This window comes from Lissotriton vulgaris, chromosome 11 (assembly GCF_964263255.1).
Source record: "Lissotriton vulgaris chromosome 11, aLisVul1.2, whole genome shotgun sequence".
In the NCBI taxonomy this organism is placed as follows: Eukaryota; Metazoa; Chordata; class Amphibia; order Caudata; family Salamandridae; genus Lissotriton; species Lissotriton vulgaris.
This window is the reverse complement of record NC_141699.1, coordinates 872,663,564-872,679,983: the sequence shown is the minus strand read 5'-3', so window position 1 is coordinate 872,679,983 and position 16,420 is coordinate 872,663,564. Positions and strand designations below refer to the sequence as shown.

General features: G+C 44.3%; 1 protein-coding gene across 1 annotated transcript in view; it reads right to left on the bottom strand.

Annotated features, from left to right (window-relative positions):
- The window catches only part of AGXT (alanine--glyoxylate aminotransferase), a 465,350-nt gene that overhangs the window by 157,052 nt on the left and 291,878 nt on the right, over positions 1 to 16,420 (bottom strand). The window contains exon 5 of the mRNA XM_086944021.1: positions 4,106 to 4,176. Within this exon, the coding sequence (XP_086800147.1) occupies positions 4,106 to 4,176 (71 nt within the window). The remainder of the gene's footprint in view (positions 1 to 4,105; positions 4,177 to 16,420) is intronic.

The window sequence follows — 16,420 nt, the reverse complement described above, 5'->3', positions numbered from 1 at the left end:
TTGATTTGCAACATGAAATTGCAAAGCCCTAGGGCAACCTAAATATAATCAAGACATGACAATAATTCATAATTAAACCTGAAGGGAAAAGAACACCATAGTATAAACAAATATAAAGTGCAGTCATTTGGAAACTAATTTGTTTCCTATCCACTGATTGCTGCTGCAAAAAAAACATTGATGATTATATCATGTAGACTGATCAGATACTTAGGATTAATAATATATATATAATTTATGAGAAAACTTATGATATCTCTCTGGTTTATATTACTATGTCCATGTATTCTTTGTCTTCATTGCATAGAATGTTTGAGTGAATGTTGCTACGACTGTAGTAAGCATGTGGATCTTTTTATTATCAATATTTATTGCACTGCTTTCATAAAACATATTTTTATTTGTTTATACTATGGTGCTTTTGTCCCTTCAGGTTTAATTATGGATTATTGTCATGTCTTGATTATATTTGAGTTGCCTTAGGTCTTTGCAATTTCATTTGATCCCAGCATTCATTTACAGATGGTTTGTGTCATGATCAGCTAACAGCAGCAGAGGCAGGACGTGTAGGATCGGGTCTATGGTGGCACTGGTAGTGGGAAGGTGAGTGAAGGTGAGTTTGTGCACTATATGTGTTCCATTTCACCAACTCAGGTGTGGAGGTTTGACCGCCACACCTGTGTTGGCGGGGACGCACAACCTGATTGGTATGCATGCAAAGTGGCCTTACCACCTCCAATAGCCGCTTAGGCCTATCCAGCTGTCAACACGGTTGAGATTTCCTGGAGGTGACGGCGGGCCGTGGTGGTCTTTCAGCTATGCATTAGCCAACATAAAAATAGTGTGGACTGCCAAAAAAGGCACGGTGGGACCCGATCCGCCAATATCTAAATCAGGCCCTCTGTCTGTGATGTGAGTATATTCGCGGGGATGAACGGGATCCATATTTACAGTCCCTGGTTTAGCACTACCCAAGAGCTTCCCCAGACAGTGGAAATCTATTCTTTGCATTCCTGTGACTGTACACTGGTGACTCTTAGGCTGAAGTGAGGGAGGGTAGGAATAGAGCTTCCTTTAGCAATTCTATGCAAACCTTTTAGCAAGGAATTGCTGCTTAGATTTTTCTGAGCCTTGTAATTTGGTGCAGGGTAGAGGAGAGATGGTAAGTCATCAGATTATATTGTTAAAGATAAGGCAGTTTCTAGAAAAAGCCTCTTCTTTTATGTGCCCTTGACTGCAACTTCAGAAAGTCAGATTACAGATAGATGCTGAGTCTTCACACTTTATTGTGCCCATGTTTTGGGTACTCAGATTGGAGCTAGCATCATCATGACCTGCTGTAAGAGCTACCACTTTGCCCAAAGCTTTTGTCTATACTACAGTTAGGAAATTATATTTGAAATGGAACAACTTCAAATGAGTTCCATGACGTTAGACAGTGTATCTGCATTCCCCTGCCTTGAAAATGACTATAACAGAGGGACTTTAACCACCCATTTTATTACAGATCCAAGTTCTTCGTGACCAAGAAAAGGTGTGCTCCGCAGAGTACTCAGAGAGCTGCTGTGAGACAAGGGCTTGCGTATGCATGACAGGCAGCCTCCCAAAGCAAGCAGAACTTGTTCGAGAGGCTATGGGTCTGCCTAGTAGTCTGTCTGTTGAGAGAGGGAAGTAGACCATGTGGCTTTGTAGAAGGAGGAGACTGTCCAGGAGATGTCCAACTGTAATTTTGGTATGTGAAAGGCCCAAAAGAAGCTAACTGTCAAGTGGGAGTGTTGTCAGTACTGACCTGAGTCATAAGGGGTCATCCAGTCTTCCTGAATGTGATTCATGTGGCCAGCTGTAATGTGCAAAGTAATGTTCAGCTAAACAACAGCATTCGGTCTGAAACCACGCAGTGTGCCTCAATGACTGGTGCTCCTAGTACTGAAGTGTGGCGTATTGCCCAAGCAGCAGTCACCACTGCTGAAATGTAAGACTGGCCTCAGCCTGGAGCGTGCAACTACTGAAGATAAGCACCCACTGAGCTGGTTGCCATGCTGATCACCTCAGTGGACCGAGTGAGGACTGTAAGTGTCACCGCGGACAAGTGATGTCGAAGATACAGATGTTGCAAGTTTGATGAACGTACCATCCAGTGCCAGCCAAATTGCCTTTCTGCTGAGCGTATAAAGCAAAACCTAACCTCAAAATATTGTTCCAAAACACACAAAGTTAATCCTGCCATGGGAAGTTAACTTTGTCACTGACGACTCTAGGGGCGTAAGAACCGTTTGACAAGATGGGTCAACTTCTTATTGAACGCGCAAATGTGTGTAATTTTGCTTATACGAAATTGCGGTGTTGTCACCACAGATATTATGGGATGCTGTAGAGCTAGTAAAAGAGGCACTGTAGAGGGTGTAGTACTTAATTTAGAGCCCATGGGTGAGACTGTCAACCTTACAGGCAAACCCTCTATCTAATTGTGTTGAGTTCTGTTTTACTGTGAATTAAAAGTACTAGAAGACAAAAAAACAATGGCAAGGCTTTTCTGCGCACAATAAGGTTACATCAATCCCCGCTTTTTTTCATCAGTCAACGGGGTGTGCTCCAAGGAACAGGGACAGCCACTTTGTACCTAGAATGAGGACGAGATCTCTGGTTCTCATATATAAACAAGAGAATAATGTCCTGAGCACCACTCTTTATATAAGAAGAAGTCCAGTCTTTCTTCTGATTTTGTAGATTTTATTCATCAATCTTCAATTTCAACATGTCTGACCTTTTAATACTTCATTGCACTTCATAGCCAACACGTGTTTCGTCAGATTAACTATGCTTCAGCATCTCTGACTTCCTCAGGGCTCAGTTTCAAAATCCTTCAACTCTGTAGTCAAACAGCTTAGTCAATCTGTAACGATGTAATATTTGAGGTCCTTATAAATCTTCACGTTCCTCATCTGGAACTAGATGTTCAACATAAAGAGTGGTCTGTTGCCCGTAAGAGCTCGTGTGTGTCGCTCGTAGGCCTCGCTACACTGGAAATCGGTGTTCTGTCTTCTTGAATAAAATCTACAAAATCAGAAGAAAAACTGGACTTCTTCTTATATAAAGAGTGATGCTCAGGACATTTTTCTCTTGTGAATTAAAAGTACTTTATTTTCCTGAAAATAGCACTTGGCTGGACTGAATTATTGTGACTGTTGTTTGACTGGGTTCTAAGCCCAGTTTCTTTAGCCGTAGGAAGATGGACTCCAGGACATCAGCGGCAAACAATTCCAATTCCCACAGCTGCAACCCAGTAACCCCTTTTTGCACTACGATCCTCTAATTGTGATCTGACAGGGCCTCTGCTGTTACCACTTAAAATTGTGTACTTATCTCTGGGGCTTGTTTAACAGACATCTCAGACAATATGGTCAAAATACACAGCAGAAATCCAGAATGTAGGTGCAGTTGAGAGCAAAAAACTGGGGAAAAACATGGAAAGAATGGGGAATTCCTTGCAAGACATTACAGTTCAGCTGGCAGCAGGTGACTCTTATGACAGAATTTCAGAATATGCCAATAACACCAGAGGACAAGAATAATGGGTATGTTCAGGGAAAAATAAAAAGATTTCTCAGTTTCCAATTTACATGCAATGGTGAAAGGGAATATTCATCATGAGAAAAGGCAAACATCTCAAACATTTTAGGAAGTCAAACAGACTCCTAGAAATGTTTTGAATGGTTGGAAAAGCATACTATTTTGATAAACTACAAGTAAAAGCATGACTTAGAGTTAACTGTGCATGCTCTACTATAAATCGTATCCCATACTAAATGCCATAAAATGATGCACTACTATATGCCCAGTTACAATCTACTACACTATTAGGCTGAACTGGGGGACTTGGGTAAAGAGATGTACAGTAACAGGTTGTCAGTTATTTTTAAATGTTAGTGGATATTGGTATGAGCAGAACTAAGTTTCAAGAGTTCCAGAGTTCCCTTATACCTCACTCGCTTAACATTACATTATTAGGACACAGCACTCTCATGGTAGCATCCCCTTGGCTGCCAAATCAGAAAGAGGTCATGTCTGCTATGGTAATATGTAATAGGATTAATACAATTCTTACCCTGCTTGTCCATGAATATCGGAACTCCTCCTAGAGACGCCACAGAGTCCACCAAGAGCAAGCAGTCATATCTAGAAGAAAGGAGGAGGAATGGGAGAGCTAAGATTAGAGACGGAGATGCGGAGATGCCCGCTGAAGTTAGTCTAAAGTCACCAGTTCACAGGAAGAAGCCCTCCTGGGATTATAGACTGACTGGAAATTCTGCAAAATGATCTTCTCACTAATGCATTCACTTTTTCATTCAGTCTGCGCTCCGTCATAGCTGATAAGGGACTGTTTCTGAAAGCAGGTGTTTCTGAAGTTTAGTGATATCTTCAATGACAGAAAAATGTAATGGTTGCTATCAACACACTGAATCTTTCTTTGTCCTCTAGTAGTGCAGAAAAATAGGTAAGTCCACACTGTGCATCGTCTAAGTACCTCCTACATCCAATTTTAGTGAGATGATGCCTCTAGTACTTATTTCATTCTGAACCTGCATTGTTCATTCATTATTCTGTACCTTGCTCTGCGTTCCTCTTAGCCCTTCTTTGCTCTCCGCTGATGCTTTCGGGAGCGGCTCCTCCGCTAGGGCGGAGGAGCATCACCCCACTGCTTTTAAGCAGTATGAAACATAAAATAGTAATAAAATAAAGAGTCATTATCATTTTATGCTTCTGCCCTTCTGCTTTGGAGAAGGTGGGTGGGCGGGCCTGCTCTGCTTTCAGAGAAGGGGAGAAGTGGTTTACTCACTCCTGATAGCGCAATGACTGTTTGGTCGGCCCTCTCGGGCCACCCCAACCAGTCATGTGCACTCCCATGCGCACCTCTATGCAGGCTGAGCCTGCATGGAGAACATGCCCAACCCTCCTGCCCCTGGCTGAGTGCTGTGTCACGGCGATCAGACCAATCACAACGCTGCATTGCAGCGTTGTGATTGGCTTAGGGGAGGGTGCGTGGCTGCCTGCTTCCTGTTCCTGTCAGAGTCGGCAGTAGGAGAGCAGGAGCAGAGAAGACGCGGAACCCAGCCTCAAGGTAAGTTTTTCATTTTTTTTTTATTCCAACACTCCCCACCCGCCCGCACAACATCCCCGTGACCCCCCACGCCCGCCTCACCACCCGCAAGACATGCCGGCCGCCACTGGATGCTTCACCTATCCATCTTTTCCTTCCTTACTCTCTACCCTTGCACTATCCAGAATTTGATCCTACAATGTTCTCACCCCACCTCAACCAACAATCTGTTCCTCCATTAATTTCTATCTCTTTTATTCTTATCTATCTTCGTTTCACTCTTCACTACTGAGGCGTCATCTAGCCAACTATCCCTTTCCTGTACTCTTGCATGATCAATCCAGCTATGAATTTACTGCTCCCTACCCCTGCATTGTCCAGCCGTCTATCCCTTCGTTTCTTTCTCCATTTTTTTTCTTATGCATTCATTTACCCATTTATGTCTGTGTCCCTTTGTGGCCTGTCCTTACCCTTCACTGTCCAGTGACATAACACTTCCTTACTTTGTACACACACATTAATCATTCAACTAGCCTTTTATTGCTTCATAACCTAATGCCAACTTTGCAATCCCCCTTCTGCCCTCAGAGACGATGGAAACACGGTTCCTGATGGAGCTCAGGACTGCTAAAACTGTGCATGTAAAAAACTAGACATTTTACAGGCTTTGTTCTTTCTGAATCTTGCTTATCTGCTGATATTGCAACTTTGGTTAACCCTGGTAAAATGCCCAGTGTTCTTTTTTGTTGTTGTTGTAACTTTTTATTAAACAAACATCGGCATATCATCATTTAAATCAGTACAGTACAGATACATGCATGAGAGTCGAGGCAATGCAATAGCAAATTACATGCAGTGAAAACTTTCAAGGAGGAAGCAAATCGTCAAGCTCAATACTCTGTGGGGAATGTAAATATCTCCACGATAGGAGTTCCACTGTGACCAGATGAGGGCCCATTTTCTGGGGCAGCCTTGGGCCGTAAACACTGTCTTTTCTCTGAACATACACCAGTCCATATTATTCTCCCAAGTTTCTAGAGTACAGTGATAGAAGTAGTAAAACCCGGCCAAAAAACTTCCCAACGCCTATTTGATAAAGAACAACGCTGGGTATACAGGCTAGCTACCAATACCAACGGTTTAAACAATAATATACCGTGGAGCACAGTAAAACAGAGATGAGGTACATAATTCCACTACCTAAATACCAATGTAAAAAAACTGGAAAAATGTAACAACCTACCAGTAAACAGCAAATATTATCGACACCGATAGTGGGTTTCAAATATGAGTCACTGATTATCCAATAGTGTTATCCCTTCTGTGCCAACCCCCTTCATGGACATGAGAAAAAAAACCTCAACGCACCACTGATATGGCCATCACCGGGCTAATGTGATCAGTAAGCATTGAAATCTCGATGTTATTTTCCCATCCCAGATATCTAGACAAGATATGTCCACTACACCTCTGTCAGAGCGCATAATGCTTTGAAAGTGCACATCATAACATAAATGGATGTAACCACTTGGCTTATAGGATCAGTGAAGCCTCTACATTCACTTCCTACAGTTGTGTGGTACTAACCTGTTTTGCCTGCTTCCTCCTGATCGGGCACCGTTATTAGGCTCGAGTATTTTTAGCAACTCCCTTAACTACAGAGGAGCACCCTGCTTTGTTAACCATACCCCCTGAAACTAGCAAGTCGCGCATAACCATGCCCACCGCCGGGCCCCCATTCCAATGGCCGCGTGATCACATGACCAGACCAGTGAGCACGTATACAAACGGGTCTGACATAAAAGACACCGGTCAAGACCCGTTTACATCCTCGGGATCCCGTGGGGCTTATCCGTAGGTTTAACGATGGCGCTAGAGGTTATGGAACGTGAGTACGTGTGAATTGGAGTGTGAGTGGCCACTCTGTGTTCCGTGGAACAACTCCATGCAATACCTTTGCGGGTGGGCACCGCATAGATTCCTGTCCTGTCTTCTATTGTGGAGATAATAGAATTTTAATCCCTTCCATTTTTTGCCCTACAGAATGCCTTTATAGCCAGCTCCCCATGGTCTCCATGGGGCGAAACCCCCAATAGATTCCCGTATGTTGGTTTTTTAATCCCTTGGTTCCCTCCAATGTCTGTCGTTTAAAACCTTTCACTGGCACCCTGAACTGATGAATGAATATAGACTCACACAGTCACATTGCTACAGGCTCTGGAATGAAGAGATCCGCATGACACCCACTCTTGACATTGATTGTATGTGGGTATGGAATGACAAGATAGGAGCAGAATTCAGAATCCTAACTGAAATGCATCAGTGAGCCAGTACCAAGTGAATATGCCGTGATAATACAATTTGCAATACGCATATTTACTAAATGGAGAAATGTAAAATAGATGTAATGACATTATCATAGTCCGAATGTACATAACTGTGCACAAATGTTGTGCTCTATCTCTTTCAGAAAATGTTTTATCCCTACACAGAATGATGCAGAGTTGTCTCACCATAAGAACACGGTCTGGCTATTAGTTGAACCAGGTGACAGATGCGCCTTAGCGTGCACCGACCTTCCCATCTCAGCTCTTGGTCCTGACGAAAACCTAGTATTATCACATATAGGTTGGAACATGTTGACCATAGACCTTCACACTTAAAACACTGATACTTTCTGGTCAATTTAACCATTATAAGTATCTCTCTTGTTTTTAACCATATCTTGTTGCTCCAAATAAAGATTTAGGGAGTACAACAAAGATATTTTTTAATTTAGTCACGTACACTATCTTTCACACAAACAAAACAAAAAGCTCCACTGTAGTCCAGGCGTTGAAGCACACCCAAGTGGCATTCGGCTATTGGGTGGACCCCGATGATGAAGCATGTCACCAACTAGGTTGGAGAGTGAGGGGTTTTCTTCAAAAAGGAAAGACTTTTTCCTTTTGATACTATTTCTCATTTTTCTAACACCACAAGGATGCCTTCGTCCCTGGGACTTGTTTAGATATAATTGCCTTGGGGACTGGGAGTGTGATCCCTAATTACCCTTACTCTCTCTTTTGTTTAACGTAGATTTTGTAATGCGAACAGTGTAAAACAAAGAAGACTGTAGAAATATGAATGTGATCATAGTGGTGTGATTAAACCCGCCTACACCCTCCAATGAGGAGCTGAGTTTTAGGAATTGTTTCAACTGTTATGGGTTGGACATGTATGTTTTAGGGTATAACTGGGTGCCTCCATGGGGGTGGTTTTGAGCAAGAGCGAGAAGAGAAGAACACAGAGCGGTATCAATAGGACAGGTAAGAGAAAGAGAGATGGGAGATCGTCACTGTCTGTCGGTTTGCTGTATTCAGATTGAGGCCTACCCATTTTTCCTGTTCCAGTCCTCAATCCTTTGTCCGTTGAACCTTCACTCGGGGAACCTCTGCTACCCCTTATGGCCAAGGGGGTAGTTTTCTACTAAGTGATCTCGGGGTGGTATAGCTTAATGTCTATAAAATTTGCATAATACTTTTTGAAAATTTATTTTTGTCTCTGAAACGTATATCTCTTCATCTTTCCACTCCTTCATTTGCATATTGTTCATGGATGAGTGTGACACTGTTTGCATTTTGCTGATGTTTCTTCTCCCTTTCGTGAGATTTCTTTGTTTGCCTTGTAACCTGCATGCGATGAGCATTATTTTTCAATTTTTTTTCGATAAAATTTATAAATCTTACCGAGAGTTTGCGATTATTTAGCTAACTAGATTAGTTAGATAGTACTATTGTTACCATCAGCTACTCAACCAATTGGTCCATCGACAAGAGGAAAGAGAGTTGATATTTAGTTCAGTTATGTAGATGGAAATATTTAATATGAGCCTGTAAAAGAAACAACGGATCACGTCATCAAAACTTGACCCTCAGCGTAACGGGAATTGGGTGAAAGTGTGTGGGCCATTAGCATATAATGTTATTGAGTATTGAGTATTGATCCCCAGGATCAATAGAAAACACAATAAAATAGTGATAAATTATAAAATCAACGGGTAATCAAAAGTGTAAGAAGTCTATCAAATAGGTCAGAGAATGACCAGTTTCCATAAAGTGCAAATTGCAGGGTTTAGTTGCCTGCAAAGGTTAAAAATAAACTAAAAATTGTTCTAAAAAAGTGTTATAGGCCATTTCTCAGTTGAAGGCATTGATCTGACTAGAAAGGGCACCTTATAGCTTCTAGTTTTTGATTAGCGACAGACCAGTTCTCAAGGCCTGTGGAACTCGAGGGCAAAAATGCAAAACATTCAGCACATTTTTCCATTGTCTTGTGATTCACGCGAGCCTTTCAGTTTCAGGGGTCAGCAAGGTTCAACATTCAAGATTTACTCTTAGAAAGTATTGTGGGGGCAGATAGTCTAATTTCACTTAGTATACTTATTAGCATTCAATATAAAATACAGGCAGACAAATTTAGGAAAAGTCAGGTTTTATTTGTGGTAAAAAGATGCCCAGTAAACTATTTAAGTTAAATAGCAGTACTCATTATTCTGATGAGTTTCAGAGAATATTCGATCTGGTTAATGCTCAGGACCGACTGTGTTCTCTTGTCCTACAAATACAACCTTCTGAGGTGACATTTACGCAAGTGTAGCTTCTGCTTTCCCTAAGAGCATTCGGCTTGGGCATATTTACATGCACAAAGCAGCACACATAGCAGTTACAAATCGACATGCAAGATTATTTATGTGCTGGAAGTGACACCCTCCTGCACATAAACACACATTCCCACAATGCAGGCACCCTTGCACTATTGTGCAAGGGTGCCTGCCTTGGCGCTAGGCAGCTGTAATTAGAGCCAGAGCAGAGGAAAACGCATGGCTGCACCGATTGTTGTACATACAGTGCAGCCGGAGCATGGCTTTAAGCCAAGAAGGCTAACCCCACGCTCCTTCACTTTCCTTGTAAATATACCCCATAGTTTGTTTATCTGGACATAGACAGGGGCCATGTGGTTTGGCGCCAGTTGTGCTTTTCTCTCAAAGTTCAAAGTTTATTCACACATCGAAAAAACATTTTCTTAATCAAAAAATGCACAAAACAACAGAATAAATACCTCATAGAACAACAATTAGTGTTGAAATAAGAACACAATCTATTACACTGATTATTAATATAGGTATATTGCACCATATAATCTTCCCTACACGTCAGTTTACTGCAGTTGTGCTAATACTTTTTGCCTAACACACCATGCCAATAATAAAATTTTGAGACTGCCACTACAACCTCTGTTGAGGATTCACTCTTACAAATTCTTTGCAAGTTCTACTCACCTGCTGTTACTGTGGGCTTTCCTTTCCAGCTAATTCACAGGTTGGGGCTTCCGAAGCTCTGAGCGGTCACTCCGTCTCACCCGGGAGCTTTCCAGTGCTGGCCTTGAAGCCTTACAGCCGCTCTTACAGTGGAGCCTTCCATCAGTTCCTGGACGGTTGAGCGCTCCTGGACCCCTGAGCGTCTCTGCTGGGGATTTCTTCTTGTTCGCTGACTAAGCTTCCAGTGAGGAGTGATTCCTGGGTCTTCCAGTTTCTGACTCCACTGCACAGTTCCAGGGCGGAGCTTTCCCTATGGCAGGAGACGTGCCGCCTCCATTGACAAAGGGGAAGCCGGGATTTTCCATCCTCGGCTGCAACATGGTTCCTGGCTACACTGAGTGAATGCTTGTGTAGGCTGCTGGTCAAGCTTCCTCACGCTGACGGGCACACCTTTCGCTGTGTGATAATTGTCTTCAATTTACTCTGAGGGAAGCCTATTCACGTGGATGGGCAAAGCTGTCGTCTAGTGGTAATCTTTCTCCTTATTTTTCATGTGGCAACTGCCTGTCAAGCTTTTTCATGCTGACTGGCACAGCTTGCTTTCTAGTCACCGGCTTGACATGTACAATTCATTTTCTACGTGTGATTCCCTCGTTCAGCTTATCAAGCCTTCTCGCTGATAAGCACAGTGTTAGAAATGGGGATTTCTGGTTGACTAAGGCTTGCACAAAAGCCAGGCAGAAACCACCACTCTAGTCAGGGCAAGGAAGTCACCCGCCAAGATAACCCCTGCTCACCCCCTTGGTAGCTTGACACGAGCAGTCAAGCTTATCCCGGAGGCAATGTGTAAAGCGTTTGCGCGTGCACCCAGCAACAACACCCAAGGCCCACCACAGAGGAAACTCCACACAAGGTTATATATAAAAATATCATTTGTATTATACCAAACACATTAGATAATAAACACACAATTTACACTGTGCCACTGGCACGGGCTGAGTTTACAGGGGATTATATACACAGACAGGACACGTGGACCACTGTCAGGAATAAGCACTTGGTAGAACTAGCACTTTGTAGAAATAGCACTTAGAACATAGAATAATTGTAGCACCAAATAGCAAATGTAGCACACAACCAGTAACCACTGGGAGAAGGTAAGTACACCTGATGCAATCCTAACTACCTTAGGCATATATCACGCAGGGAACCATGAACTCACTAGCATAACTATACTAGGTAAAACAATCTCCAAAGCATAAACACATTTAGAGGTATAGGCAAAAAGCATTGCATATTCTGCATAGATCACATTAGGCAAGTAATCACATTTGCGCCAAAAATCACATAACTGACCCCAGGCCAACTTGGCCTCTCAGGGGCTCACAGGCCCAATGTCCAGAATGTCAGGGCTGGCTGCGCAGGCAGCCAAAGAAGAATGCGCAAAAGACATAAACGATGCAGCTGCCCACTAAGTGCTGGGCAGCTGGGGAACTGAGCCTGGTACCTGCAGTCCTCCTGGCTCTCCTCTGGGGCTCTGAACATAAAAATGCGGCTAAACACAACGTGGGAGCTACACAGGCTCTAGACCATCAGGAAATGCGCCACTCGTGGGAGCCTCGTGGGCTAGAAACAACAATGTGCCCGGGAGCCTCTTGGGCTCTGAGTGAAACTTGCTGCCACACTGGGGGAGCGGCCCGCTGTCAAACGGTGCCGCTCTACCCTCCGAAATGCCCCCAAAACGACGTTGGAGCCACGGGGCTTGGAATGGCCAAGAAAAGAAATGCCCCTGTTCACGTTGGAGCCTTTCAGGCTCAATCTACCAGAAATGCCCCCGGGCGTCTGAGAACAATGGTGGTGCCCAGGACGTTGGAGCAGCCAGCTGCTTAGACGGTGCCGCTCTTGACTGCAGTTGTGCCTTGATCAGGCACCAACAGGACACACCCGGAGCCCCCCCAGCCCGTCTTCACTCACCGGACGGCTGGTCACTGGCAGGGACTCCTCCTTTTTGGTCGGTTCTCCTCCTGCCAGGGATAGAGCGGGACACGCACTTGCTGGACTCTTGCTGTATGCAGGGCTCTCCTCACCTCATGGGAGCCCCGCTTCTCTTCCCGCTTTGCTTACGAGCCGGGCACAGCTTCTCTTCACCGGAGCGCGGGGTAGGCTCCCGTCCGCTTCCGGTCTCTACTGGCAGCCCCGCCCACGTCTTCTGCGGGCCTGCCTGACTTCCAGGATTGCGTCAGTGATTTTCTTTTCGCTCGGGGAAAGGGGGCACAGTACGGGGTAGGCTCCCGTCCCACGCACACGATCCCTGGCGGGGTGGGCACCCGTCAGGGGTTAAAAAAGAATAAATACGCGTGGTAGGTTCCCGCTCGGGGGATAAAACAGCAGATTAGCGGGGTGGGCACTCGTGCCGTAAATCAGCACAAGAGGGGGAATCCCTAGACAAGGGGAATACCTCCAAACGCTGCAGCCGAGCGCTGCAGGGTTTAAAGATAAAGCGCTCCTCCTGGAAAGTAGAAATAAAGCGCTCCCCAGGCGCTTTGGAAAACAAATTTACAAGTCCAGGCAAAGTCCTTAGGAAGGCTGGGGGGGGCAAAGGCTGGGCCCAGGGGCCAGCTCACAGGGCCCTCCAGGCAGGGAGGCAGTCCCCAGTGGCGGTCCTCCTGGTGCCCAGCAGCAGCAGCAGGCCCCCCTCAAGTTAGGATCAGGAAGAACATTTTAATGGGGTCACAGCCCCTCTTTTATACACACATTTCCTTTGTCTCAGGTTGCAGGGTTAAGGAAAAACCAGATGCAACTGGTTTTGGAGCACTCTGTTGTGCTCAGCCCCTCTCCCCATTCACAGGACAGGCTAGGGACATCAGACGCACCACAGGGGGCGGAGCCAGCATTGTGGAGGGAAAGCCTAGCCCTATTCAGGTCCCAGGTGCACTCCTCCCTGCAATCAACATGCAGACCTCTCCATTCACCACCGGGACAGACCCATCCTGACTCCTGGAGCCAGGCACACCAGCCAGCTCCAGCCAATCACAAGCCAGACAACCATTTCACATTTATTACACAGACATGCCAGCTTCTAGAAGTGGCACTTCCACACTAGACACATTAATCCCGCACACATCATCGCACAGCATTTAATCTCACGAGTTCGCACATGCCAAACTTGACCTTGCACTCCCCACGCATCAGGAACTACCATGGACACTCACATTCCCCATGCATTCCTATGGGAGGGCAGGCCAATCTCACAACATGCACTCAGAGTGCGCACGCACTTTACACTGGGACACAGTGTTAAAGAACGCAGAAGCTAAAAATAACTAACACCAAGTCACATACCAAAGAAAAAAGTTTAGGGGTGAACCTGCCAGAAGGGCCAAGTCCAACACACAGCTTGAAATTTTTTATAGTCCAAGGGGATACTTATGCTCTAGTTTTTGATAGAATTTCAATGTCCATTGTACTTGCCACTCAAGTGAATACTCTATGGAATTTCTATCCTCTCCTTTCATACCTTACATCCATTGTAAGGGTTGGAGCCAATATGTCGTAACCACCTCCATTCCTAAATGATGTGGGAGAACCCAATCTGCCATGGAAACAGCGGAGAGGCCTGTTAGAATCACATCTTATAGCTTATAGGAGGGGAAGATTTATCACCATTAGGTAAATTGCACACCTTACTACACAAACTGGGTGTTAAGGGTCGTAAAACCTATGACAACATATTAGTATCTTCTCAGAATGATGGAGAAGGGAGTGATGGAGACAAATGTTTTCAATGTGGCGTTAAACAAATTGGGTAAACACTTTGGTGTGAAAATAAATATAGTGTTAGAAAGACACTTTTTTTCAAGAGTGCAAGGAAAGGGGGAAAAAGTTAAATAATACATTGCTGTGTTGAAGGGTTTGGCTAAAACTTGTGCTTTCGCAGATTTAATGGATTTCCTCGTAAGAGATCAGTTAGTGTGATGTGCTAACAATTCCAAGATTCAAGAGAGACTTTTGGTTGTAAACCCAGATCTCAAGGAAGCTGTCCACATCACTGTAGTAATTGTACATATTGCTGACTGCATGAAGGAAATGAAAGAGGATAAGGACAACCACACTGAGATAAATGTCATAAATACACATGTTACAGGGAAAGATTGTAGAAGCAAGTTTCCCAACCAAGGTTTGCAGGGAAACAAACTTAAGTGTTTTAGATGTGGAAGTCCCAACCACTTAGCAAACAACATCTCATGCCAGGCCAAATCGGTGGTATGCCATATATGTGGCAAAAGAGGCCATTTAGCAAGGGTGTGCAATGAGCAGTGTCCCAAACCAGTGTGAGCTATCGAGTAAGACCATTCCCTTGAGAGTAAACTTGATTTCCAATTAAAAGAAGGTAACAAAGAGGCTATTGGTTTTCCTTCTTGTAGCATCAACTTGGACAACAAAACTGTGGAAGTGTTAGCTGACTCATGCTCCCCGTACACTTTAGTGGATAAGAAAATGTTCATCAGTTTATTCCCTGACTTGCATAGCAGTCTACAAACATCAGACATCAATTCGGGTGGGTAAAATGGTGACCCCATCCCCCTGTTAGGAATGACAACTCTGAACATTGAGTTTAAATGTTGGAACACTGTGGGTAAGGGGTGTGTAACAAAGAAGGGATCCAACTTACTAGGCTAGAGACACTAAAAGGAGCTGGAAATTAAGTTGGACCCCAACGGTCCCAGACCAAGTGCTTTTAATTGATCAGTCAGTGGGCGGGGATGAACTCTGTAGTGATTTTACGGATGTTTTCACTGATTAACTAGGGTTACTAAAAAACTACCAACATTGTATTAAACTCAAGACCAAGGAGAAGCCCATTATGCACAAGGTAAGGGCCATTCCGCACATGAGAACATCCCTTTTAAAAAGGAATTAGACAGATTGTTAGTCTTGGGGGTGATTGAGCCCATTGAGAGCTTGCATTGGCTGGCCCCTGTTATCCTTGCGCCTAAGGCTTCTAGCAAGGGACATACATTTCTACATATACTTAAGAGATTAAAATGAAAACATAAGTTATGTTATGTTATTTATATTTGTAGAGTGCACACATATGCCAAGGTGTGTCCCTGCGGGAACCATGAGGAGAGAGGGTAACCAATTAAATAAATAGGAATGTTTTCAGATTTTTTTTTTTAATGAATGGGATCCTGAATGCTACGGAGAGCAAGAGGCAGCAAGTTCCAAGCCAGAGCCGCCTTTAAGGCAAGGGAATTGCCACCCATCCTTTGCAGACGGTAACGGGAGACATGAGCCAAGAGTTGAGAAGCAGAGCACAGTTGTCTAGAAGAAGTATAAAAAGTAAAGAGCTTCTGCAAGTAAATTGGACCTGAGGCATGCAGGGCATGATGTGCTATGACCAGTGCTTTGAACTTAACTCGTTCAGCTACGGACAGCCAGTGGAGAGTGTGCAGGTGTTGTCTCACACTGCTTCTGATAGGGATGTTAAAGAGAAGCCTTGCCGCCGCACTCTGGACTACCTGCAATTTATTAAGCAGGTATCCCGGGAGGCCAACGCAAAAAGCATTGGCGTAATCGATTCGTGATAAAGTGAGGGCTCGGGTGACCATTTCTTTAGCAGCCCTGGGAAGAAGTATGAGAAATTCCCTGAGAGTTTTGAGTAACCCGAAGCAGTTTCTGGCTAGCTTCTTGATCTGAGCCGAGAGCGAGAGATTTTCCTCAAACCAGATCCCCAAATTCTTTGTGGGTTGCCCTGTTGAGGTTGGCATAGAGAAATCAGGCTGCCAAAGTGTTTCTCTAAACTGAGGGGGGAAAGCTTCCATAAAGGAGGATTTCAGATTTCTCATTGTTGCATTTAAGTTGGGCAGAGGCCAGACAATGAAAAACTGTGGTCAGGCAATTTTTAGCAGAGGAGTTAGAACACAATTTTTTCCCCATGTGAACAAGAGCTGGCTATTGTCAGCATAAGCAATAATTTTGGCCCCCGGATTCTCCGCCAATTGAACCAAAGGAGTAACATA